Source organism: Mytilus californianus, unplaced genomic scaffold (assembly GCF_021869535.1).
Source record: "Mytilus californianus isolate M0D057914Y unplaced genomic scaffold, xbMytCali1.0.p SCAF_5, whole genome shotgun sequence".
NCBI classification, from domain to species: domain Eukaryota; kingdom Metazoa; phylum Mollusca; class Bivalvia; order Mytilida; family Mytilidae; genus Mytilus; species Mytilus californianus.
The window spans coordinates 41,315,315-41,342,879 of NW_026262701.1; the positions used below are offsets into that span (position 1 = coordinate 41,315,315).

At 32.3% G+C, this 27,565-nt stretch overlaps 1 protein-coding gene across 1 annotated transcript; it reads left to right on the forward strand.

The window, feature by feature from the left end:
- Positions 1-34: 34 nt before the first annotated feature.
- Positions 35-27,565, forward strand: LOC127702204 (uncharacterized). The gene is made up of 10 exons (XM_052206314.1): positions 35-146; positions 1,612-1,677; positions 3,335-3,646; positions 4,724-4,787; positions 9,513-9,649; positions 16,992-17,060; positions 18,712-18,933; positions 19,993-20,373; positions 20,910-21,034; positions 26,782-27,565. Exons 2-10 carry the CDS (start codon positions 1,617-1,619, stop codon positions 26,800-26,802), a joined length of 1,392 nt encoding a protein of 463 aa, XP_052062274.1. The 5' UTR covers positions 35-146; positions 1,612-1,616; the 3' UTR covers positions 26,803-27,565.

Consider the following 27,565-nt stretch of genomic DNA (forward strand, 5'->3'; position numbering starts at 1 on the left):
CGCTAATTAGTGAGACCGCCTGAATTTAAGACACTAACGGACGGAGGAAAATAACGACAGACCTTCATATTCACATTAAACTGAGATGCTATCTGCTCTCTCCCAGACACGGAAAAGGACCATAAAACTGTAGACAGGTAGAAAAGGTTAGAAACATCAGGGACATGTGTATTGCATGTCTCTGGACATATGCAGATGTAAATATTATTATTTTTAAACATCGAATGTCTCTGTCTTTTTTTCTGAATTGTATGGTTTCAGCCACATACGTTCAGTAATATGGATAGTCGATCTTAATTCCCATCGATAGAAACAAGTGCCTGTGGTTTCAGCGTTTTTAGCTGCATTTTTTACATTAAATACCATAAAATGTGCAGTATTTAGTGAGGGTAGTAATGCCCTTTACCGTCAGGCGTTAAACGGTCATTTACGGTTACCGTTAGCGTCAAATTGGTTAAAATTTTACCGTGATTCGTCAAAATATCCTTATCGTGATTCGTCAGAGGTCTCAAATAATTATCCTTATCGTGATTCGTCAGAGGTCTCAAATAATTATCCTTATCGTGATTCGTCAGAGGAATCAAATAATTATCGTTACCGTTATTTTTGGAAAAAAATTAACGTGATTCGTCAAAATCAAGCGATTGTTTTATCGTCTAAAAGAAAGTGTACATTGTCATGCACCAAAAATTACTGTTAACGTCATTTAGCAAGAACTTTACCGTTATTCGTTATGAAGGTACACCCATTACGACCCTCTTTAATTAAAGACGAAAAGGTTTCACACTAGCAAGCTAGTTCAATCCTGCCATTTTCTGTATGTGCCTGTCCCATGTTAGGAGCCTGTAACTCAGTGGTTGTCTTTTGTAGCTATATTTGTGTCTCATTCATCACAATGTTCGTTGTTTTGTAAATTAATCAGGCTGTTCTGTTTTCTTGTTTGAATTGTTTTACATTTGTCATTTTGTGACCATTTATTGCTGACTATGCGGTATGGGTTTTGCTCATTGTTGAAGTCTGTATGGTGAACTATTAGTTGTTAACTTCTATGTCAATTGGTCTCTGGTGGAGAGTTGTCTATTCATGAAATTGAGGTTCCTACAAAATATAATTTCCAAGTAAAAGAAATATTCTGTAATATTATTTCCAACAGAACAAATATTACTGCATTTGTTCCTTAATATGGAATAAAGGGTATAGAATATTTGTACCAGCAGGAACATATATTTTAGGACATTGTAATTTACAGTCTCATTGGCAATCATATCACATCTTAATTCTTATTTTGATATTGTCACTCATATCAGATCAATACAAAGAAAAACCAACAACTAACAAAAACACTAAAGACATTCACAAAGTACCATTCTGTAAGTACTCACTGTTACTGAAAGCCAATACCAAGCCAATAAAAACTAATAAAAAAATCATGTATCCAAGACAAAAAATTAATCAGTACACATCCAATGGATTTAGTGTAGAAAACATCATAAACTGTCTCAGAAACATGACCTTTAGCAATTCCAAAATGTAAGTATTGTCAGATGTAGAACTTTCACCTTAAACCTTATCAATCATAATTATTTGAAATCTCATAGTTATTCTTTACAGATACAATGGATAAAGTGATACATCACCTGTTTCTTTTGAGTTTTATTGTCTGTGTCATTGCTAAAGGTAAGAATGAATCCAGGTAAAAAAAATTTGTTAATTTTATATTAGTAATTTTATAAACTGATAATTGAACTAGTATAATTAAGAAATAACTCATGGGTGCTTGAATTTATTGTGATTTTACCGTGGGTTGGCCCGTTATGCAGAATATAATACCATCAGCAATAGTGAGGGGTAAAATATCAGCATAAAGGGACAACCCGTGGTAAATCATTATAAATTCAAGCCCCCATGAATTATTTCTATTCTAATAGGACAAAGACAGAATTATTAGAATTGCCTAGTTGAAGGGAAATATTTGTTGTTCCTGTAATTGAACATACTATTAACATTGACATAAAATACGAAGAAAACTGAATAAAAGACATGCTTAAATTATTTACAATAACATACTAAGACCGGTTTGGACGAAATTGATTGATTATCTTATTTTTATTTAAGAAAATCATGGCTTTCAACAAATTCTTATCTTTGTTAATGTTTCCATGTTTTGATGACTTTCAGTTTCAAATATGTGCATTTTCTTGTAGAATGCTAATATTCTTACATCATTGTTTAATGACGTCATTTACACTGTCTGACTTGAGGTAACTCATTCATAAAAAGCAAATGATGTGGGAGTAAGATTTGAACAGTGCAAACAATTCATGAACTTGATAATCAGCTGTCATATAAATATATTCATGTTTTACCAAGAGTGTGTACTCAAAGCATTTGTAGAATGTCATGATATTAGAATTAGTTTTTTGGTATAACAAAAGCATGCATCTGCCATCAATAAAAATATTTTAGTAATAAGGTGTAATTGGTCTCTAGACTAAGGCATTTGCATGTTCAAGAGGGAAGGATATGAGTAAATTAAATAATATCAACGACTTATCTGAAGCTATAACATATATGAATACTAACCTTTTGCTGAGACAACTTCATTAGTTCATGATTCCATAATGCTCTTGGAGCACTTCATAAATTCATCTTAATGTCAATCTTGGATATAGGGATGTTTTGCTAGCATAAACTTTAACCAGCATGATAATACATCATAAAATTGAGTATTGAAATGGGGAATGTGTCAAAGAGACAACAACCCAACCAAAAGGCAGAACATCATAAAATTGAGTATTGAAATGGGGAATGTGTCAAAGAGACAACAACCCAACCAAAAGGCAGAAAACACCCCAAGGTCACCAGTGGGTCTTCAACACAGCGAGCTTCAGCTGGCCCCTAAACAAAAATGATGTGTGCTAGTTCAGTGAAAATGGACGTCACACTAAACTCCAAAACATATTATTAAAATGAACTAAAATTAAAAAAACATACAAGACTAACAAAGGCCAGAGGCTCCTGACTTTGGACAGGCGCAAAAATGCGGTGGGGTTATAAAACATGTTTTGTGAGATCTAAACCCTCCCCATATACCTCTAGCCAATGTAGAATAAACAAACACACAGCAATACGCACAGTCAAAACTCAGTTTAAAATAAGTCAGAGTATGATGTCAGAATAAGGTAACAGAAGAAACTAAGCAAAATGACAATGATACATAAATTAACAAGGGACTACTAGCAGTTACTGACATGCCATCTCCAGACCTCAATAAAACTGAAGTAACATATATTTTAAAGTCCTTCCATTAATAATTTTGACCTTCTTGTTTTAGTGGAATGGAAAGTAGAAGAAAAAATAATAAGATATGGAGAAGATTTAAGACTGCTTTGTATTGCTGATAATTATACTTTTGATGGAGTGGAGATTAAAAGATGGGAAGGAGGACCTAAGCAGAAAATGCTGACATTTAACGGGGCTCCTGATCAAGATGATGTTATGAAATATAACATGTCCATGCGTCAAGACGGTTTTGATTTGTTGATTAAGAATGTTACAGAAATTGATTTAAATGTGACATATAAATGTACTTTTGGATTTAAATCATCAGGAAAAGTTATGCTGATATCAGACGATGCTTTTGAAGGTTTGTTGAAAAAATGTAGTTTATATGATACCTCTCAAGCAATAAGAAAAATGTGAATTTATTGCAGCCATGTTTCCTTGGCATTGTATTATAAGTACTACATTTAATTAACGCTGTGTTATTAAGCTCTTTTGTTGTAAATTTAAATGAAAACAAATCTACTTTAAAATTATTAAACAGACTGGTAAACTGTAACAGTCGGTTAATGTACCAATCCAACATCATCTAGATCTTTCTATTTTTAACAGGAATATTTCAACAGGTCATAAATACTGGCATAACCCACTTTGTTCACAGCTGCGTGTCAAACAATACTTATTAATATTGACTCAGTGACTGATCTTATATACTGAAAGCCCAGTCATTCCGAAGGTTCGTCAGACATTGGCAAAATTGGGTTTGGTATGGTAAAAGTTGTTGCTCAACTGGACAAAATGTCCAGTCAATATTCAGAATTTTTTATATGAAAAAAAACAAAACGACTGGTAAAAATGGTCTTCTGTTCTGTGAAGTTAACTTTATTAGCTGGATTAAATGCCTGGTAAGGTTTGAAAGATCTTGGGAGGTACTGCTTTGAAAGCTCAAAGTACTTTATATTAACTTTCTTTTTTACACTCTAATATTGGCTACTGTGCTTACCTACATGTATATAGTATGAGCAGCACAGGTAAATAAAATATGGTCAAGGTTTTTTGTACAAAATGGAAAAGAAAGAAAAAAAATAATGAAAGAATAAAATGCTAAAAAATACAAGATGCAAGGATTTATAAATGTGTCAACAATATTATGATTATATTCTTTTCTGCAAAATTTTGTAGCCAAAATAGAATATTAATCACATTCATTAACTTTTAGTTTGCTTATAATCTTATCAGAAAAAATGTTTAAAAGATCCCAACTTATAGTGCAATCATAATATTATGTTTGGAGGCCTGTTCTATTTGGTACTTCTGCTGGCAAGCACATAGTGGTTGTAAAAGATTAAAGGAGATGATCAAGTATAAGATGTTATTTCAGTACTATATACATATATCACTTTTGAGCCAATGCATTTTCTGATTTTTTTATTATTTTCAGTACCGGTAAGACAGACTATGAAACCTAGTAAAATAGAAAGAAAGGGAGATAACACATCAATAATGTAAGGAAAAAAAGTGATAGTTTTTGTTTGAAATTTCTTAGTATTATAGATTCTAAAATATCTTATATAGTTTATAGAACTGCTCAGATGACCATGATGACATTTATTTAAAATTTGCAGAAGGCTTTTAAAACAAATAGACTTAAGCAGTTTAATGATTCAGCAAAAAACACAAGAAAGTAAAAAAAAGTTCAAGGTTGCTGCTGTAAAAAATTGTGCATTGTATGTACCGGTGCTTCATTGCTACAACATTTCTGGAAAAAAAGGATTTATATCATTCTGTGAAATACCTGAGTTTGTAATTATATTATAGTATGTGATATTTTCAAGAAAAACTATAAATTATAGTAAAATGATTTCACAATTCTTGATAGAACCATACCATAAATGATCCTTAATTATTTTCAGATGGTCTTTTTATTCGTTTGGCTTGTTAACAGGGAATTGTTAAATATTTACTTAAGGATCAAGTTCAACATTTGTTACCATACAAATAGCTATTGTATATGTAAATGAATGGCATGGTTTTGTTAAATGTAGTTTCAGTGATTAGTTTACTACTTGATGGATATAATACTCATTTTATTCAAGTTCTAACTATATATATATATATTTAAAAGTCAAGTCTGTTAAAAAAAAATCCTAGTGCTGCAATGTTTTAAAGAAAAGATATTGTAAGAGTTCTATAATCCCATCTATCGTGTTATATTAATATCTTTATTAAACATAAAATGCAAAGGTACCAAATTCATCACTGAAATTGTTTAAAGAGGTACTACACGTATAACGCTAAAATCATGTTTGTCTTATTCTAAAGTTCCTAATTAACGTTTAAGAATGCAAAAAACCCAATAAATTTTCATGTTGTAATTATCGAGATATTTGCAAATTACTGTCAGTTTGTCATTTGAACACCTGAATGATTTAGTAAAACACACCACTACAACTCACTACTTATACCCAACGGAAGTGACGCACAGTGGGTCACCCTGATCAAATATGTGTGTTATATCGTATGTAAACAGATCACGGCTTGCTAAGTAAAATAACAGTTTTGATATATATCGGTGACAATTATTACATTGAGAATATTGATATACATTTATCGAGGCTTGATAATCACATAAATATTTTAATTAAATGTTTATAATTAGAAAAGTATTGAAAAATCAAAAGCACCAATCAAACTTTTTTTCTATAAAATATTAACATGTGCATCCTAAAGTGGCGGTAGAAGCAGAAGTAGAACTGTGCATGTTATTTTCCATGGCGGAAAAACAGCATTCAAAATAGGACACTCCCAACATGTGCTTCCAAAAGACAATGGAGGGCGTTACTAGTTGATTTGTTTAATTAAACTATGTGGGTTTTTCTGAGCTACAAAAAAATAAAAGGAGTAGGCTCAGTAAGACCCCTTTTTGGCCCCAAAATATAGCAGTTTTATAAAATTGTTTAAATGTAAAATTTTTAGCTATTTAATGGAAAGAAGAATACTTCTGTTACATAAATATGGACTGTTTTTGACAATACAATGCACATGTATCGGGTACTAGCATCATTAAGTCATGCTAGATTACTGAAATCTTCGAAATTTTAACATTTTGGTTAATTTTTAGACGGTTTCCGTCTGAAATGGAAGTGGCCGCATTTGTGTTCATTCTTAATATTTAAATGTAAGTTGTATTTGATGATAATACATAACATATATAAAGGTTGAGAATGAACACGGATGCGGCCACTTTCATTTTTGACAAAAACCATCTGAAAAGTGACATATTATGGCATATTTGATAGATTTTTCATATTTAAGCTTGAATTTGAGCATCTTAAATGACTAAATCAGTTCAAATCTTTCACATAAACTAATTGAATCAACTGAAGTAGACACATAAGTGTTTAAAAAGTGTCCAAAATCTTTCATCAGATGAACCTGAATTTTGAGGCCAAAATCGTCCCTTACCGGACCTACTCCTTTCTCTTACTTACTTACCGAAGGACTTTAGTTACAGCAGCATTTCAAAATTATATAAGTTTATTCTCCAGATAATGTGAAGAATTGAGTACTGTCAGTCACAGTAATCTGCTTGATTGGTTTAGCAAAAACCTGAATATGTATTGATCAAGCTATTTCATTAAAAATAAAATACTGGATAGACTTGTAATTAACCTATACGGAGATTTAAAGATCATACAAAATTTTGAAATGGAAATCAGTATAAGTATTAAAATTGTGAAATGAATATATGCAAGTAACCAAAAAAATTGTAAAATTTTTCCTATGTTTTCAAACAAAACTAAACAAATACTGTGGATTCATTAGTTTTCGTTGGATACCAATTTTCGTGGATTTCGTGGTTACAGGTGAACCACGAAATTAAATGTTCAACAAATGACAAATTTTCTATATATATATATAGGCTTGTATGTAGACTTCATCAAAACCACGAAATTAAATATCCACGAACATGCAAGTTTTCGCTAATCCACAAAAATTTGTACCCACGAAAATAAATGAATCCACAGTAGTATGTGTGACTTTCAGGGGGTGTGCATTCCCAAATTACTTGTGTCTTAAATCCTAAATGTTATGATCACACCAATTTATTTTTTAAATAAAAAAAATTATACCATACTGCTTTTAAAATATTGACCTTTTCTTTCATTTGAAATTAAAAAGCAATGACAAATGAATAACCAAACAAGAAAAATATTAATCCTCTTGATCATCTTTTGATCCTGGTAATTAAAACAGTCCGTACTTTGACACCTACTGATAAGTAAACATCCTGTAAGGTAAATTAATAAAGATCAAACAGTAGCTGTTATCCCTCCACACAGGTAATTAACAACTTGGCCATGCAGAAATGCCACCTGTTGTTTATAAAGTGATAAACTTTATAGTTTGATAATTAACATTATTAAAAAGGTATTGCATATACCTGGTTTTTAACTTGCAATTATTATTTTTATTACATGGAACAGAAGCCTCTACCGTCATATCTTGTCAAGATGTTATGCAACTTTACGTACATGTAAATATAAACCATATTTTTTCTCAACTCAATAATTTTTTTTAATTAATAGCTAGAATTTAAATTATAGACCGTCTATTTGTCTCAGTTCTACGATCAGGAACATTGTTTTCAGTTGAAAACTCAATGTTGAATAACCCCAACCCCATCCCCCCTTTTTCAATTGAAACACATTATAAATACACGTCCCTTCTGAAACATATTTTGTTCCTTTTGACAAATTGGTCATAATGAAGATTGAGCCTTGAAGGGGTAGCGAAATTCATTGGCAGTGCTTTCAAAAAAGGATCAGAAGAAAGTTCATTTATTAAAAAACGTTTAGATAAGCCGAAGAAGTGACCCACAGTGTGTCACTTACGGTAGATTTGGTTTTGGTGCTGTTTCCGGAAGTAGCGTTGATTGGATTTTCCTAAGGTAAAAATAGTTGAAATTTACACGCTATTATCTCTGTAATTAGTGGACCAAATTGCATCGGGTTTTTATACGACCGCAAACAAAATTTTGGGATCGTATAATGGTATGATGTCGTCTGCGTCGTCGTCCGAAGACACATTGGTTTCTGGACAATATCTTTAGTTTAAGTGAATGGATCTCTATGAAATTTTTTGAGAAGGTTCAATACCACAAAAGGAAGGTTGGGATTGATTTTGGGGATGATGGTCCCAACCATTTAGGAATTAGGGGCCCAAAAGGGGCCAAAAACAAGCATTTTTCTAGTTTCAGGATATTAACTTGTGTATAAGTATTTTGATTGCTCTGAAATTGTGCCACAATGTTTAATATCACAGGTAGAAGGTTGGGATTCATTTAAGGGGTTATGGGGCCAACAGTTTAGGAATAAAGGGCCATAAAGGGGCCAAAAACAACAAATTTTGTAGTTTCCGGACAAAAACTTGTGTGTAAGTGTATGGATCTCTCTGACATTGTACCACAAGGTTCCATATCACAAAGGGAAGGCTGGGATTGAGTTTGGGGATAATTGCCCCAAACTTGTGGGAATTAGGGGCCAAAAAAGGGCAAAAAACAAGCATTTTTCTAGTTTCCATACAATAACTTGTGTTTAAGTTTATGGATCTCTCTGAAATTGTACTACAAGGTACCATACTACAAAGGGAAGGATGGGATTGAGTCTTGGGGTAATTGCTCCTAGGGGGGTTTCCAAAAGTTTTTTAAGGAATTCATATTTTTTTTCAAAAATTTTCAAATTTCAAATTTTTGAACAATTTAAAGAAATCTTCAATTGCGCTGTATTGGGCAATAGATTTGTAAGATCTTTGACCACATTTATTTTGTGTCAGAAACCTTTATTATGTCAAAAATTTGATCACAATCAAAATTCATACCGTATCAATCTTGAATATTGCATCCATATTTGCCCCAACTGTTCAGGGTTGGACCACTGCGGTCGTATCAGGCTGCGCTCAGCGAAGCATTTTATTTGCATTATTTATCAATTATTTCGAACTTTTAGATAAGAATTACTTGTTATGTGCATTTTAGTACCTCTTTAAGGATTATGATAAAGAATGCCAATTGTGCTAATAAAATAAAGATGAGAGATTAACATCAATGATTGAAGATCATTCAACACAAGAAAATACAAAAATTGAAGGAGAAAAAAAAGGTTAAAATATAAACATGATAGTGTAATGTGTATAAATGTTGCTACATGTATGTCCTGTATTTTTTTCAGTTATGTTATCCTATTATCTGTGTTACCGGTACTTGTTGTTGCTGTAATTGTCATCCTATTTACTTTACAACGTAAAGGAAAACTAAAAGATCTGAAAGACAAATTATGTGATAACAAGGCAAAAGCAGAACATAGAGGTTTGTGTTTTAAATGATTTATTTATTGTATAGGCAAGGATTAATGTTACTTTAATCTTGTTAATCATATGTGCCATTACATGTTTATGAATAAAACATAGCTAAGAAGGTGATTTATGAGCAGATTGTAACCCTGAGAAAACATTGTCAACCCAGGCAAAGCCTGCAAGCTTGACAATGTTTTTTCTTAAGGGTAACAATCTTTTTTATTGGTAATTTGTATATTTTTCCTTTGATGTGTACTCTCTGATAATGTCGGTATCAGTGGACTGGGTGTGATAAAAAAATTATTGGGTCAGTCTGCAATTGACATGCCCGAGTGCATCGCTTAAGGATCTACTTTCTCTTTCATTCACAAAAATCATGCGTGATACTTTTCACAGAAAGTTTTTTGGTGAATAATTCTTGTCATTGTTTCAGTAAAGTAAGTTATAGCTTTTTTGAACAATTTTGTCTAAATTGTGTGAAAATTTGAACAGAAAATGTACGAAAAAATCCATAAACTTAAAAAATGTGTGTTATCCGCAGTATTATTGATAGCTAACCTTACTATCCCGATCTGAGTTTTCATTTATAAGCTTGAATGGTAAATAGTCATATGCTGTTGAAATGTGTCTTCTTTTTCTGTTTCTTGTGAAGGATTTGTCAACCTGTTCAGTCACCATTAAGTGTTACAATTCATATTTAGATACAACACACAAATAGTGATCAAAAAGGTATCGCAATCGCATGAGAGAAGCTAAAAAAAAAAATGAATAAAGTATATATATACACTTTCAACATTTTTTGTGAGACAATCATATAAGATTAAGGAGATGTGGTTTCATTACTAATGTATAGACAGTTATTCATTGACCAAAGAACAAATTACAGGTTAAAATAGGACCTTCAACGTTTCAACGGTTCAGGTTGACATGACTTAAAAAAAAAACAAAAGTAAAAGTAAATAGACCAAAGTTGAGTTACATCCATTTAAATGTTTGAAATAATTATTAGGTCAACAAGAAATGAGCTTTCAGATAATCTACAGACTCGCTGCCCACACCTAAAAAATAAGTGTCTGCTTACACAGTGCTTTCCTTAAATGAATGTTATCGTCTCACTTATGAACGCCAGCGAATACCGACAAATTAGATTTTTAAGCAAATTAGCCATCTGAAAAGAAACAAGAAAGTAAAAAATTTACTTGAACTTCTAAAACAATGACAACTCTGCTGATTTAGATCGTATTATACTTTTCTATGTATAGAAATAAGGAAATTTGACGTACCGGTATGTTACCATGATATTCTGCATTGTTTAAGGCAATTGTTCAAAGGAAAAATAATGAAATCATGCAATATTTATTCATTTTCAATACGTTGTTTACTGCACTACGACAAATTTTCAAATGACGTGATGCAACCTGTGACGTCAGGAGTGATTCAATGCGATAAAGTAGTTTGTTTGTTATTTTCTCTTTTATTAGAGTGGTTTTCATTTTTTCATAATTAACGATAAAAAGAATAAAAGACTGTTTATACGACTGCAAAAAATTTTTGCGGTCATATATTGGTATGACGTTGGCATCTGCGGTGGCGGCGTTGACGTCGTCGTCATCCGAAGACACATTGGTTTTCGCACTTTAACTTTAGTTTAAGTGAATGGATCTCTATGAAATTTTACCATAAGGTTAAATACCACAAAAGGAAGGTTGGGATTGATCTTGGGGGTTATGGTACCAACAGTTAAGGAATTAGGGGCCAAAAATAAGCATTTTCTAGTTTCCAGACAATAACTTTTGGAACGGTGTATGGATCTCTCTGAAATTATATTACAAGTTTCCATACCACAAAGGGATGGTTAGGATTTGCTTTGGGGGATTATGGCTCAAACCGTTTAGGAATTAGGGGCAAAAAAGGGACAAAAACAAGGTTGTCCTGGTTAATGGACAAATACCTTAGTACAAAACATAATTTAAAGCAGTGTAAGGGAGATAAATCAAATACATCATTTGAATTACTTCCTTTACACTGCTTTTAAATTATGTATAAAGTAATGGTTAATGAACAATTAAGACAATTTAAAAGCAGTGTAAGGGAGGTATGGTCCAAATACAACGTTTTGATTACTTCCCTTACACTGCTTTTAAATTATGTTTAAAGAAATGCATATTTATAAAGGAAGACCAGTAAAAATATCTGCAAATGTTACATCTTTTTTTTTTTACAAAAAAAAACATATGAAAGATTTGACACCATATTATAAATTCTATTATAAAATAGATTAAGTTAGCACTATGGTAAATTTAAATGGGTAATTATGGTTGCAAACTCCATTGGAAATTTGAATTGAGATTATGACCATATCTTGAGGGAAAGATTTTTTTTTGGAAAAAGGGGGAGGGGAGGTGAAAAAGAAATTGTCGAGGGGGGGGGGGGGGGGGGTAAAAAAAGAAATTGTGGGGGGAACATTTTTTTTTCTTATTACAGATTTTGGAAATTAAAAAGAAAATTTCTTCACATATTTATTTTTTTTGCAAAAAAAAGGGGGTGAAATTTTTTTTTTAGGGGGGAGGGGGGGCAATTCGCAACAGCAAAGTGTATTGCACAAAATCAAAAAATTTAATATAAATTCAAATTATATAACCAGTTCTAAGTTCTTTGAATACAGTTATTCTGTGTCAGAAACCTATTATGTGTCAAACATATAATTTCAATCCAAATTCAAACTTGTATCAAGTTCTAATATTGTGTCCATTTTTGCCCCAACTGTTTAGGGTTGGACCTTCGTATCCAGCTGCACTCGGCGAAGCAATTTATTTAGATTTAGCATTAGAAGAAAAACAAGAAACAGGTTATTTTCTTCAACAGCCTTTTGTATCTTTTAGTCATCATTCAAATGGAGGATTGTAACTAGCAAGTTATTATCATATGATTTAATTAATTGCTACTTCTTCAACATCTAACAGGAATTAATGTTTTCAACATAGGTTTACTCTAGAAGCTTTCAGATAGGTTTGCACATTAAACATGTTTAAAGCTTTTTATAAAAATAGTTTCATAAAAATGTAATCTGTCAAATATTAGATTCTCTAAATGATAAGTATAGATTATTACTTGGCATTTTTCATATCAGACCCTTAATTGTCCCTAAAGTCATAATATCACCTGAAGAAGCGAAAGGCTCTAGGGATGATATTATGAACAAGGGCCGATGAGGGCTATGATATGAAAAATTATGTGTAATGATCTTTTTATCATATACTTCAGCAGTAGAAATACAGACAAGAACTAATTTTAAAACTCTGAAAAAAAGCATTTATTGTATTTTTTGCTTTGCACTTTTCATAAAATTGAGAATGGAAATGGGGAATATGTCAAAGAGACAACAACCCGACCAAAGAGGAGATAACAGCTGAAGGCCACCAATGGGTCTTCAACACAGCGAGAAAAATCCTGCACCTGGAGGTGGCCCTCAGCTGGCCCCTAAATAGAATTGTGTACTGGTTCAGTGAAAATGGACGTCACACTAAACTCCAAAACATATAAAGGAACTAAAATTAGAAAAACATACAAGACTAACAAAGGCCAGAGGCTCCTGACTTGGGACAGGCGCAAAAATGCGGCAGGGTTAAACATGTTTTGTGAGATCTAAACCCTCCCCCTATACCTCTAGCCAATGTAGAATAATGAAACACATAGCAATACGCACAGTAAAACTCAGTTCAAAAGAAGTCAGAGTCCGATGTCAGAATAGGTAACAAAAGAAACTAAGCAAAATGACAATGATACATAAATTAACAAAGGACTACTAGCAGTTACTGACATGCCAGCTCCAGACCTCAATTATACTGATTGAAAGATTATGTCTTCATCATATGAAAATCAGGTACAATCCCTCCCGTTAGGGGTTTAGTATCATACCATCATAAAATATATGAGAAGAACATAACCCGTATCATGCCAACAACTGGTTTTAGAATAAATGTGTTTATTTCTGATGCAAAGACCCTATGAGTGAATCAATATTAATACCAAAATATGCAATCCTTAATGACCTGACAACAGTATTGTAACTATATCCCTTCCGAATAAGTCTGTTTAAAGGTTTGGTTAGCTTTTGAGGTGAATGCCAACATTTTTGTGCTTTGTAAAGAATATTACCATAAAATATTGGATGTGAAATACCTGAATGTATAAGATGTCTGCATGTTGATTTATATTTACGAATGATGTCCTTGTACCGATGATAAAATTTAGTAAATGTTTTGACTAGTTTGTGATATCGAAAACCCTGGTGTAATAATTTTTCAGTAATACATTTTCCTGTTTCCTAATTTTTAACCGGATTTTCAAAGGAAATATCGGTTATTAAATTGAGGATGTACGGCGGGTGGTCGGGCTGGCTGGCGGATGGGCAGGCTGACGGGCAACTGCCAAACAGTGTCTCCACAATAACATGAAAAAGCTTTAACAAATTTTGTTCAAATTTATATATGTTGTTTCCTGGGACTTAATGAAGGTCTAGTTCAATTTTCAAGATTTTAGTATTTCTCCTTTTTGAGTTATTATTTGAAAATTTTCATTTCCTCAGTGGTGATAATTATAAGCTATATTATTAGACATTTTGAAGTTAATTACATTATTAATTATTAATTAGATCTGGGTTATATCTTAGCATATGATAATCATTGGAGTGACAGATTTATTTGAAAATTTTCTGTTTCCTGATAAGATCTGTAGGACTGTATATATAAAGTTTGAAATTTACTGTTCATTATTAGACATTTTGTAGATAATTAAGTCTCCCTAAACCATATATATTCTTACCCCCACCCCCCTTCAATTTGAGAATGTGCTTTTATCTTGTAAACGGTCGAGATCCCCATTCTAAATCATATATATTCTTGTATGGGACAATAAAACAAATCAAATGAAATATAGGGGAAGTCCATGGGGGTAACCCCCACCCCCCTTCTTTTTGATAACTTGTAAACAGGCGAGATCCTCACCCCTAAACCATAATATATTCTTGAATGGGACAATAAATCAAATCAAATGAAATTGAGGGGAAGTCCCCTGGGGTAACCCCCACCCCCTTTTTTTTGAAAACTTGTAAACGGTCAAGATCCCCACCCTGAAACCATATATATTCTTGAATGGGACAATAAATCAAATCAAATGAAATTGAGGGGAAGTCCCCTGGGGTAACCCTCACCCCCTTCTTTTTGAAAACTTGTAAACGGTCGAGATCCCCACCCCGAAACCATATATATTCTTGTATGGGACAATAAAACAAATCAAATGAAATATAAGGCGAGTCCCCTTGGGTCACACCACCCCCATCCTGTTTAAGAACTTGTAAACGGTTGAGATTACCACCCCTTAACCATATATATTCTTGTATGGGACAAAAAAAATCATATGAAATAAAGGGCGAGTCCCCTGGGGATCACACACCTCCCCCTCTTTTGAGAACTTGTAAACGGTTGAGATCTCCACCCCTAAACCATATATTTTCTGGTTCGTAATTTCAAGAAGATTGGAATGACATACAGGGTCAATCCATAGGCGTCACTTATGCATATCACAAACCAATTAGTACTGGACTTTGCCCAATGTCAGGCGACCATGGGAATGACAAATTATTGGAGCTTTGTTTGGGAGACTTCGTAACAGCGTCCTGTTACGCTTAATTCTTGTTACTGATAAGTTTTGTAGATTTTGAAAAGACATTGTATTATTGATAAATAAAATTTTGGATTTTTTTCTTCTTTTCTTTGGTAAATTGTTTGAAGAATTTTGTGGCAAGTTTGTTTGTTATTCTTTAAAAACAAATTTTCTGAATGCTATATATTTGTTTTTGATGAAGTGAACTCCTTTAAAAACTAAGTTTATATTGTCTATTAATAAACATATATTTAGATTTCTGATTTTGGGCCGTTTTCAAGTTGGTCCAAATCGGGGTCCAAAATTAAACTGTGTTTGATTTCAACATAAATTGAATATATATAGGGTTCTTTGAAATGCTTAATCTAAACCTGTATTTCTTTTCATTATTAATAAGATAATACCACTTTGAGGTCCAAAGGGTCCTAAATTAAACTTTTGTTTAATTTCATCAAAAATTGAATTCTTTGGTCCTTTGATATGCTGATTCTAACAATGTTTGAGTGTTAAATCATATCTAATTTTAGAGAACTTAGTCATCACTGGTTGTTGTTATTACATTATTGATTATAATTTGAAAAATTGCATCATATCTTATTTTAGAGAACTATTTATCCAGTTTGAGTTATTCCCTTTGCACAGAAAATATTATGGATAAAATTAACCTGTGTTTCATTTCAACATAAATTAAATATATATAGGGTTTTTTCAAATGCTGAATCTAAACCTGTATTCAAATATTAGATTTTTTGGCCCAGTTTTTAAGTTGGTCCAAATCATGTATTGAGAGATTTTGGATTTTGGGCTCCTTTATCAAATTGGTCCACATTGAGGTCCAAAGGGTCCTAATTTAAACTTTTGTCTGATTTCATCAAAAATTGAATTCTTGGGGTTCTTTGATATGCTGGTTCTAATATCATGAATATGTACTTAGATTTTGGATATTGGACCATAATAGGTATTTAAATGTCCTGATTTATATATAAAAGCAAATAATAATGATATGGTTTGAATAGGCAAAGTAAAAAAAATTTAAGTTCTTTGACCACATTCATTTTGTGTCACAAACCTATGCTGTGTCAAATATTCAATCAAAATCCAAATTCAGAGCTGTTTTAAGCTTTAATGTAGTGTCCATACTTGCTCAACTGTTCAGGGTTCGACCTCTGCAGGAAAATCCCGTTTGCTGTCACTCTGACAGCCTCTTTTTATTTTTTATCCTACTTTGTTATATGTTTTACTGTAAAGCTACCATTGAGGTGTATTTTCCGGAATTTGTAGTGTGACGTCGAAACACCATGCGATAACGATATGGAAAGGCATGCGATAATAACAAGAAGCAGATAATAAATTATTCATATAAGCCTGCTGTAACACCATTTCGGAGAATAAGGAATTCACCTAAATTCAATGTTATTATCATACTGTAAATGATATAAGTTATTTACTCTAAGTATATGATAAATAAAGTTATTCTTGTACCTTAAATGGAAATTACACTTTATAAATTATGTGCATCCGAAGTTCTTTTTTTTTAAGGTTTTCCTACATCAAAACTGTTAAAGGGAAAACATTTCAAAACGAACAGATATATAAACTGACACGATTTGTGTGATAAAAGAAAATAAAATGACTAAATAACATTAAAAAACCAGCAATAAAGTTTGAAGTGTTGTTCTATTTTTTATTAGGAACAAGTGTTGCTTGGAAAGCTGAAGAAGATGCCTCATTACTCCCACAGCCAAATGAGGGAAATTTAGGTATTTGATCTTTGCATGTATACATGATATGTATTTTATAATTGTCTCTATTGCAATGGAGTCATGAATTTGAGACTTAGACATACTGTTTCCAACATAGTTTTCAGGATTCAGTCACTTTAAAGGGAAACCACTTTTGATAAGTCAATGATATTTGGTATGCAGTTACCGGTATGTATTACCATTGACTTATCTCATTTTCATGGAGATGATTTGGCCTTTTGACTTAAGTCATGGTTCATTGACCTTTCTGAATTTAATTCTGTTGCAGGTTATTTTTTTAAGACCAATCATTATCAGATATGTCATTATCGGTATAAACAACATAGGGGGTTCTTATTCACATTATATCTAAAGCATGCACTTTGAGTAGATTGGGTGTCTTCTTCAATCTTGGATTGTAAAATAGCAGAACACAATCAGTCTAGATCTTTAGTAACATATACAAATTTACAGAGAGGTAATTGTATACATCATTTATTATACTTTTCATCTAAACAAAGACATTTATATGTTTTATCTATCTTATTATTACAACAGTATTAAAAAAATGTTTTGTATGATTCATTTTTTAACTTTGCAATATAAGGGGAGATAAATAAGAAAACTTTAAAGAAATGTGTACAAAATTAACCTATTTTGTTTTGAAGCAAGAAAACGAGTCCCTTGACCCCAAGATTTCTTTTTATTTTCTGAAAGCACAATGTTATAGGAATTATCTTCTCATATTTTATCTTACAATTCTATAGTTTAGATTTTTTTCTCTCCTGCAAAATTGGGTATTCCATGTATAACCTATACAAAATTTGATTATTTTGCACAAACTGTAGCTCCATGACCATACTTTTTATTATATTTTTGCAAATTATTACAAAGTTCTATCAATTTCCTGGTCAACCTTACCATCATTAAATATTGTTGAAAATACAAAATAGCTAGTAAAACCTGCTATAAAGGCCACCTCTATTGAGCAAAAACCTTTCTGGTCATGTGACCCTCTTCTTGACAAGCTGTAGTAAGACTTATGCAGGCTGGCTATTTGAAAAGGATGCTATTGAATAAAAATTTACAAAATCAAAAACCTTGGTTCTGTTGTCATGGTGGTATACATTATTTGATGATTTTGCATGATTTTATTTTGCCTTAAAATATCCTAAACTCTTCATGCAATGTTAAGTATTTGAATACACATCTGGTCCTTATAAATCCTGTATATGAGGGCCAGTTGTATTTTCTGAGAAAAGATTTCAAAATTATAATTACCATATCAAAGCTCCTCTCAACTGAGTAGCCTAACTGACTACTAGTACACAAGGAGGGTAAACTGGTCTGTGTACATCAGATATTACAAATATGTTTCAAAAGCCAGAAAAACTGAAAAGAAACAAGATTTTAGCTAATTTCATTTTATGTATTAAACATGTTTAAAATAAATGATAATAGGAATTATCAAATATTTAGGATAGTGCAGCAAATCACACCAATTATCATTTCCTCTAAGGAAATAGACATAAACAATAACAACCTGAAGGAACAACACATTGCCCAGATAGTCATAAAATGTGTTTGGGTTAAAACAGTTAGTTTTACATCCCTATTGATATGACAAATATATGTCATTGTTAAAAAAAAGATGTGTTTTATTTTAAAGAAAACATAGAAGATGTTCCATTTGTTTCAATACAACCAAGCCAGCCAGAAATTATAACAGAAACTAATATAGTAGAGCCAAGTAACACAGAACTTGTTGATGAATTCTCCAATGATGCCTCACTTAAAAGTGTTACTGTTCCCAAAGACCCTGCATCATGTACTTTCACAGAAGTTAACGAATGTAACTCATTTCCTCAACTGCAAATTGGTGGACAGGAAGGTATGTGCACTATATGCATGTATGATATTATGATGGATAAAACATGCTATTGTCATTTTTATGCTCCACCTAGGGGCATTATGTTTTTCTGTCTGTGCTTCTGTTCGTCCGTCCGTCTGTCCCGCTTCAGGTTAAAGTTTTTGGTTCAAATTTTTGGTCAAGGTAGTTTATGATGAAGTTGAAGTCCAATCAACTTGAAACTTAGTACACATGTTTCCTATGATATGACCTTTCTAATTTTAATGCCAAATTAGAGTTTTGACCCCAATTTCACGGTCCACTGAACATAGAAAATGATAATGCGAGTGGGGCATCTGTGTACTATGGACACATTCTTGTTTTTTATATAGTTTAATGTTTTCTTGCTATTATAAAAGTCAAAATATGGAAATGTTATCCATTTGTTCTATACAAATATATCATGCTTACAAGGGGTATTTGCCAAAAATACCAGTTGAGAGGTAAACAAATTTCCAGAGCCATGAGGGAAATTTGTTTACCTTGAAACCGATATTTTTGGCAAAAATCTCTTGTAAGCATGATATAATTATTTAATTCCACCAAATGCTCTTTGTATGCATCTCAATGAAAAGTCTAGAGGTCTTCAGAAGTCGTGTTATTTGTAGACATGGTATTGCCCACCTGCTGTAATATTTGCTAGCACATGGAATTCCCTAATGACAAATACACTGGTAGAGAACAGAAAATCTCAATATAAGGAAAATTTGTGAAAAATACCATTTCTCTCATCCAATCAAAATACAGCTTTATTACACAAGGTGGAATTAAACATAATATTGCATAGAATTTATGTCCAACAAAAGCACAAATAATATATATAATACTGCCTTTAACCAAACAAGAAAGAATGCTAACAAAATCAAGTGTATTTTATGAATTATGAAAAAAATGCTTTGCATATCTGATATTAAATATGTTTTTTTAAAATCCCAAAACACCAAAAATATTGTTGCAAGTAGCAAGTTTTTCGCTTATTTTACAAGTCTATGCCTTTTAGTTGAAAGTGTACATATCATTGTTTATTCATTTTTTTTATAGAGTGTCAAGATGTTCCAGTTGTACCTATGACACCTCATCAATTAGAACTACCAGTAGTAGCAAGTGTAACAGAAAGTAAAACATTGGAGCCATGCATCACTGACCCAAATGGGGAATCAGTTGATGAAACTTCGCTTAAACATGCTAATGCTGTCGGAGACCCTGCATCCTCTCTGACAGCAAGTGTTCCTGATAGAGGTTTCCAATATAGTATATTAGATGAGCAAGAGAATAAAAAGCATACACCTGCTCATAATAAATATAATGCAGCATATAAATGTCCAAATACAAGAGAGAAAAGCTTCAAGTCACAACATTGCAAATGGACTCTCTCACAACCATCCATACAACAAATGGCCAAAGCTGGATTCTTCTGCAGTGGTATGATTTATCAAATTGATTGTAAATTTTATATATATTGCTCACAAGAATCACTGATTTTCGGACAGTCATACTTTGAACAAAGCAAGGTACCAAACATTGCAAACAAATAGGAAATATTTTTAATGGTTAAAATAATTTCATTAACCTTAAGTCATCATTGTTTAATATTCACCAACCTTTTTTTAGAATATCATAAAAATGAATTAATTTGGTAATAGAATAAGTGAGACCTATAGTTTATTAGTTGTTAATTTCTGTGTCATTTGGTCTCTTGTGGAGAGTTGTCTCATTGGCAATCATACCACTTTTTATTTTTATATTTACTTGCACAGATCTTTATAATTTTGTATGGTTGGATAAAGGGAAAGTAATTTTGCAGTAAGCTTGCAACAGGATACTTTCAGACTTTTTTTGTCAGCTCGGTTCTTTGATTTGAAGAGGGCATGGCAAACTTCCCAAAAACTAGCATACTCTGCCTCTTAAGGGAATGTAATCTGTCTTAACTTATTATAATTCTAGTTTATATGTTTTAGGACATAAATCGAAAGTCCAGTGCTATTCCTGTGGTAAAAGGAGTGATTGGCAAGAAGGAGATGATCCATTTGATGAAATCTTTCATGAAAATTGTCGACATCTGAAACACATAAAGGGAAAACAGGTTTGTACTAAGAATAAAATAATCAGAGATATGATATGATGTAAGGATTAAGTGCTTTGATGAATCCCATTTTCAGCTAACTATGTCAGACTTTTTTTCAAATTCTCCGAAATATTGGACAGTTGAACATAGGTTGACCACAATCACTCTTATGATATAAAGATGTGGTATGATTGCCAATCATTTATTAATTTGGATAAACATTCTTCAAAAATATGATTTACTTTTTAATATAAAAACTTTCTAAAAAGTAAAATACCATATTCTACACAACTGTGTACTACACACGGCTGAATATGCTAAACGTCTCGCATGTATGACAGTCACATAAAATTCCATTATATTGACAACAGTGTGTGAGCCAAACAAATAGACATAATACTTAAACATGGAAAAATTCTAAAGATTAAAGGGAGGGTTTAGTTCTCACAAACATGTTTAACACATTTATGTGCCTATTCAAAGTCATGAGCCTGTAATTCATTTGTTGAACAGATATAGATGGTTGCTGTCTTTCATATTTGTTTTTCAATGATTTTTATACGACCGCAAAAAAATTTTTGTGGTCGTATATTGGTATGACGTTGGCGTCGTCGTCGTCCGGCGTCGTCGTCCGAAGACACATTGGTTTTCGCACTCTAACTTTAGTTTAAGTGAATGGATCTCTGTGAAATTTTACCATAAGGTTCAATACCACAAAAGGAAGGTGGGGATTGATTTTGGGGGTTATGGTACTAACAGTTAAGGAATTAGGGGCCAAAAAGGGGCCAAAAATAAGCATTTTTTAGTTTCCAGACAATAACTGTGGAACGGTGTATGGATCTCTCTGAAATTATACTACAAGTTTCCATACCACAAAGGGATGGTTAGGATTTGCTTTGGGGGGTTATGGCTCAAACCGTTTAAGAATTAGGGGCAAAAAAGGGGGGGAAACAAGGTTGTCCTGGTTAATGGACAAATACTTTAGTACAAAACATAATTTAAAGCAGTGTAAGGGAGATAAATCAAATACATCATTGAAATTATCTCCCTTACACTGCTTTTAAATTATGTATAAAGTAATGGTTAATGAACAATTAAGATAATTTAAAACAGTGTAAGGGAGGTAATCCAAATACAACGTTTTGGTTACTTCCCTTACACTGCTTTTAAATTATGTTTAAAGAAATGCATATTTATAAAGGAAGACCAGTAAAAATATCTGCAAATGTTGCATCTTTTTTTTTACAAAAAAATCCATATGAAAGATTTGACACTATATTTTAAATTCTATTATAAAATTGATTAAGTTAGCACTATGGTAAATTTAAATGGGTAATTATGGTAGCAAATTCCATTGGAAATTTGAATTGAGATTATGACCATATCTTGAGGGAAAGAATTTTTGGGGGGAAAAAAAGGGGGGGGTAAAAAGAAATTGTGGGGGGTCAATTTTTTCTCATTTCAGATTTCAGAAATTAAAAAGAATTATTCTTCAAATATTATTTTTTTTTCAAATTTCAAATATTGAAAAATTTCAAGAAGTAATCTTTAATTGCACAGTATGGCGCATTAGATTTGTAAAATCTTTGACCACATTTATTTATTTGTTATGCCGAATCTAACCGTGTATTTAGATTTTTAATTTTGGGTCCAGTTTTCAAATTGGTCTACATTAAGGTCCAAAGGGTCCAAAATTAAACTTTGTTTGATTTTAACAAAAATTGAATATATGGGGTTCTTTGATATGCTGAATCTAAACATGTATTTAGATTTTTGATTTTGGGCCCAGTTTTCAAGTTGGTCCAAATTGGGGTCCAAAATTAAACTATGTTTGATTTCAACAAAAATTGAATATATGGGGTTCTTTGATATGCTGAATCTAACCATGTATTTAGATTTTTTATTTGTGGACCCCACTATCAAATTGGTTCATATTGAGGTCAAAAGGGTCCAAAATTAAACTTTGTTTGATTTCATCAAAAATTGAATTATTGGGGTTCTTTGATATGCCAAATCTAACCGTGTATTTAGATTTTTAATTTTGGGTCCCGTTTTTTAAATTGGTCTACATTAAGGTCCAAAGGGTCTAAAATTAAACTTAGTTTGATTTTAACAAAAATTGAATTCTTGGGGTACTTTGATATGCTGAATCTAAACATGTGTTTAGATTTTTGATTATGGGCCCAGTTTTCAAGTTGGTCCAAGTTGGGGTCCAAAATTAAACTTTGTTTGATTTCAACAAAAATTGAATATATGGGGTTCTTTGATATGCTGAATCTAAACATGTATTTAGATTTTAGATTTTTGGTCCAGTTTTCAAGATGGTCCAAATTGGGGTCCAAAATTAAACTTTGTTTGATTTCAACAAAAATTGAATATATGGGGTTCTTTGATATGCTGAATCTTACCATGTATTTAGATTTTTTATTTGTGGGCCCGCTATCAAATTGGTTCATATTGAGGTCAAAAGGGTCCAAAATTAAACTTTGTTTGATTTCATCAAAAATTGAATTATTGGGGTTCCTTGATATGCCAAATCTAACCGTGTTTTTAGATTTTTAATTTTGGGTCCCGTTTTTTAAACTGGTCTACATTAAGGTCCAAAGGGTCCAAAATTAAACTTAGTTTGATTTTAACAAAAATTGAATTCTTGGGGTACTTTGATATGCTGAATCTAAACATGTGTTTAGATTTTTGATTATGGGTCCAGTTTTCAAGTTGGTCCAAGTTGGGGTCCAAAATTAAAACTTTGTTTGATTTCAACAAAAATTGAATATATGGGGTTCTTTGATATGCTGAATCTAAACATGTATTTAGATTTTAGATTTTTGGTCCAGTTTTCAAGTTGGTCCAAATTGGGGTCCAAAATTAAACTTTGTTTGATTTCAACAAAAATTGAATATATGGGGTTCTTTGATATGCTGAATCTTACCATGTATTTAGATTTTTTATTTGTGGGCCCGCTATCAAATTGGTTCATATTGAGGTCAAAAGGGTCCAACATTAAACTTTGTTTGATTTCATCAAAAATTGAATTATTGGGGTTCTTTGATATGCCAAACCTAACCGTGTTTTTAAATTTTTAATTTTGGGTCCCGTTTTTTAAATTGGTCTACATTAAGGTCCAAAGGGTCCAAAATTAAACTTAGTTTGATTTTAACAAAAATTGAATTCTTGGGGTACTTTGATATGCTGAATCTAAACATGTGTTTAGATTTTTGATTATGGGACCAGTTTTCAAGTTGGTCCAAGTTAGGGTCCAAAATTAAACTTTTTTTTTTTGTTTGATTTCAACAAAAATTGAATGTATGGGGTTCTTTGATATGCTGAATCTAACCATGTATTTTGATTTTGGAAATTGGACCATGATAGGTAAATTAAAAAAATTAAAGTTCTTAGACCAGATACTTTCTGTGTCAGAAACCTATGCTGTGTCAAATATTTAATCACAATCCAAATTCAGAGCTGTACCAAGCTTGAATGTTGTGTCCATACTTGCCCCAACTGTTCAGGGTTCGACCTCTGCGGTCGTATCAAGCTGCGCCCAGCGAAGCATTTTATTTTGTCACAAATCAGGCCGCTGATTTTTTTGTTGCAAATCAAGCTGTTGGCTTTTTTTGTTTGAAATGTTTATCATTTTTCATCTCCAGGCCTTTTATTACTGATTGGTATATGGTATGTGTTTAGCTCATTGGTGAAGGCTGTACGGTGACCTTTGATTGCTTACATCAAGGTCATTTGGACTCTGGTAGATAGTTGTCTCATTGACAATCAAACCACATCTCCTTATTTTTTAGCTCACCTGGCCTAAAAGGCCGAGTGAGCTTTTCTCATCACTTGGCGTCCGTTGTCCGTTGTCATCGTCGTTAACTTCTTACATTTTGAACTTCTTCTAGAGAACCACTGAATGGAATGAAACCAAACATTGCATGAATATTCCTTATGAGGTGCTGACCAAGTGTTGTTACTTTGTAGCTGATCCATCATCCAAGATGGTGGCCAGGAGGGAACTTCTTTTAACATAGGACCCTATGGACAATACATACAAATGTCTTCTTTTAGAGGACCACTAAATGGAATGAAATAAAGCATGGCACGAATGTTCCTTATGTGGTGCTGACCAAGTGTTGTAACTTTGTAGGCGATCAATCATCCGAGACGATCGCCAACAGGGACTTAGTTTAACATAGGACCCTATGGGGAAATATATACAAATGCTTTCTTTTAGAGAACCACTGAATGAAATGAAACTAAACATGGCTTGAATGTTTCTTATGAGGTGCTGACCAAGTGTTGTTACTTTGTAGCCAATCAATCATCCAAGATGGCTGCAAGCGGGGAACTTAGTTTAACAAAGGACCCTATGTGAAAAACATACAAAAGTCTTCTTTTGAAGAACCACTGAATGGAATGAAACCAAACATGGCATGAATGTTCCTTATGAGGTGCTGACCAAGTGTTGTTACTTTGTAGCAAATCCATCAACCAAGATGGCTGCCAACGGGGGACTTAGTTTAACAAAGGACATTATGGGAAATATATACAAATGTTTTCTTCTAGAAAACCGCTCAATAGATTGAAACCAAACATGGTATGAATGTTTCTTTTGAGGTGCTGACCAAGTGTTGTTACTTTGTAGCTGATTTGTCATCCAAGATGGCTGCCAGCAGGGAAACTTAGTTTAACATAGGACCCTATGGGAAATACATACAAATGTTTTCTTCTAGAGAACCACTGAATAGAATGAAACCAAACATGGCATGAATGTTCCTAATGAGGTGCTGACCAAGTGTTATTACTTTGTAGCCGAACCATCATCCAAGATATCTGCCAGCAGGGGACTTAGTTTAACATAAGATCCTATGGGAACTACATACAAATGCTTTTTCTGGAGGATCACTGAATGGAATGAAACCAAACATGGCATGAATGTTCTTTATGAGGTGCTGATGAAGTGTTGCTACTTTGTGGCTGATTCACTGTTCAATATGGCCACCAGGATTTTTGATTAAATTACAGGGCCAATATTAAACCAAATTTGGCCTCATTCATTATTAGGGTATCTGTTATGATTTCAGTCTATTTTTACATGATTTCCAAATTCCAAAACCAAAGTAGAATCAGGTGAGCCACACAGGCTCTTGAGAGCCTCTAGTTATACATAAAAATTGTGTCCCATATTATCTATGGATGTTAATTTTAAGAATTATGCTGGCTGACATTAGCAGCAAAACAAGGGGCTGTTTTTATTGTTTAGAGAATTTGGTGGTGATTGCAGATTTTTTATAAATCTGTTTAACTACCTTCACAACTTTTGTAGACATACAACCATTTTGAGCTTGAGATATTTTCTTGAAATCTATCTATAGTTTTAAATGCCCTTGTGGTTATATGTGTTGTAGGTGTAAGGACACCTGTATATTGTCTATTGATTCTTTTAATTATTTTTGTCATTGGTTTGCTGTCTCATTGATGTATACCCCCATATCTCATCTCATTCAGTTTTTCTTTGCAACAGTCTATTATAGTGACAATTTATGAATGAAATGCTTTTCTCTTATGATTTTACAACAAAAAATTCCAAATTATTTATATTCATACTACTGAATAGTTCATGTCATTTGATATAGATATTGATATTGTTTAGCTTTTAATAAAGCATGAATAAATCAAATGAAGATCAAACATACATGCTAATGTTATGCTGAAAATATTGTAAGTAATTCCAACCTGATGTTTTATTCTTGTTTTGCATATCTTTTTAGGCTTCAGGTGAAGGCTTGTAGCAGGAACAAACTACCAACTGAACTGCAGCTGAAATGTTAAAATGGAGTAAAAATAATGAAATTTGCTATTAATAGACAAAATGCATAATTTCAAATTATCCCATTTGAAAATAAACTTCTTTATACAGATGACAATTGTTCCAAGAGCAGATAGATGTTGATCTGATGATAAAGCTATTTTGTGTATTTTTCGTTTGATCTTTTTTTGTGATAATTTTTCATATCATGCTACTCGCTTGAGATAGAAAATTATCATCAGAAACTAAGGGCGCACGTGACGTTGTGAATGTAAAAATTAACGACGTCATAGGCAAAATAGCGATAAAAAGATTAACAATGGTCTTTCAAACTCGAGGATGTTTCTCGGCCACATCTCATCTCCGGGATGTCGCCGTTCGATGAGGTTGTAGCAGAGAAACACCCTCTCGTTTTAAAAACCATCGATAATCTATAGATATGGTTTGTTTAAAACAAGTATTGAGTTAATGGTTTGTAGGATAATGTTCTTTTTTATAGAGAAGGTAGAAATATGTTGAACTTAGCATTGACCTCAAATACAACTATTTTATAGAGTAAGTTATTTTGAAGTGCATCAAATGCATGTTTACCAGTAAATCATATTCATTGGTATATTTAATTATACAAGTAATTGTTTTGAAGTCTTTGCTTGTTTTTTTATTTTAACGTTTGATGTTATTTATTTATTGTAAAGTTACAAATCATTAATATGTTGTTATTTGGTTTCACAGTCAAGATTAGTTTT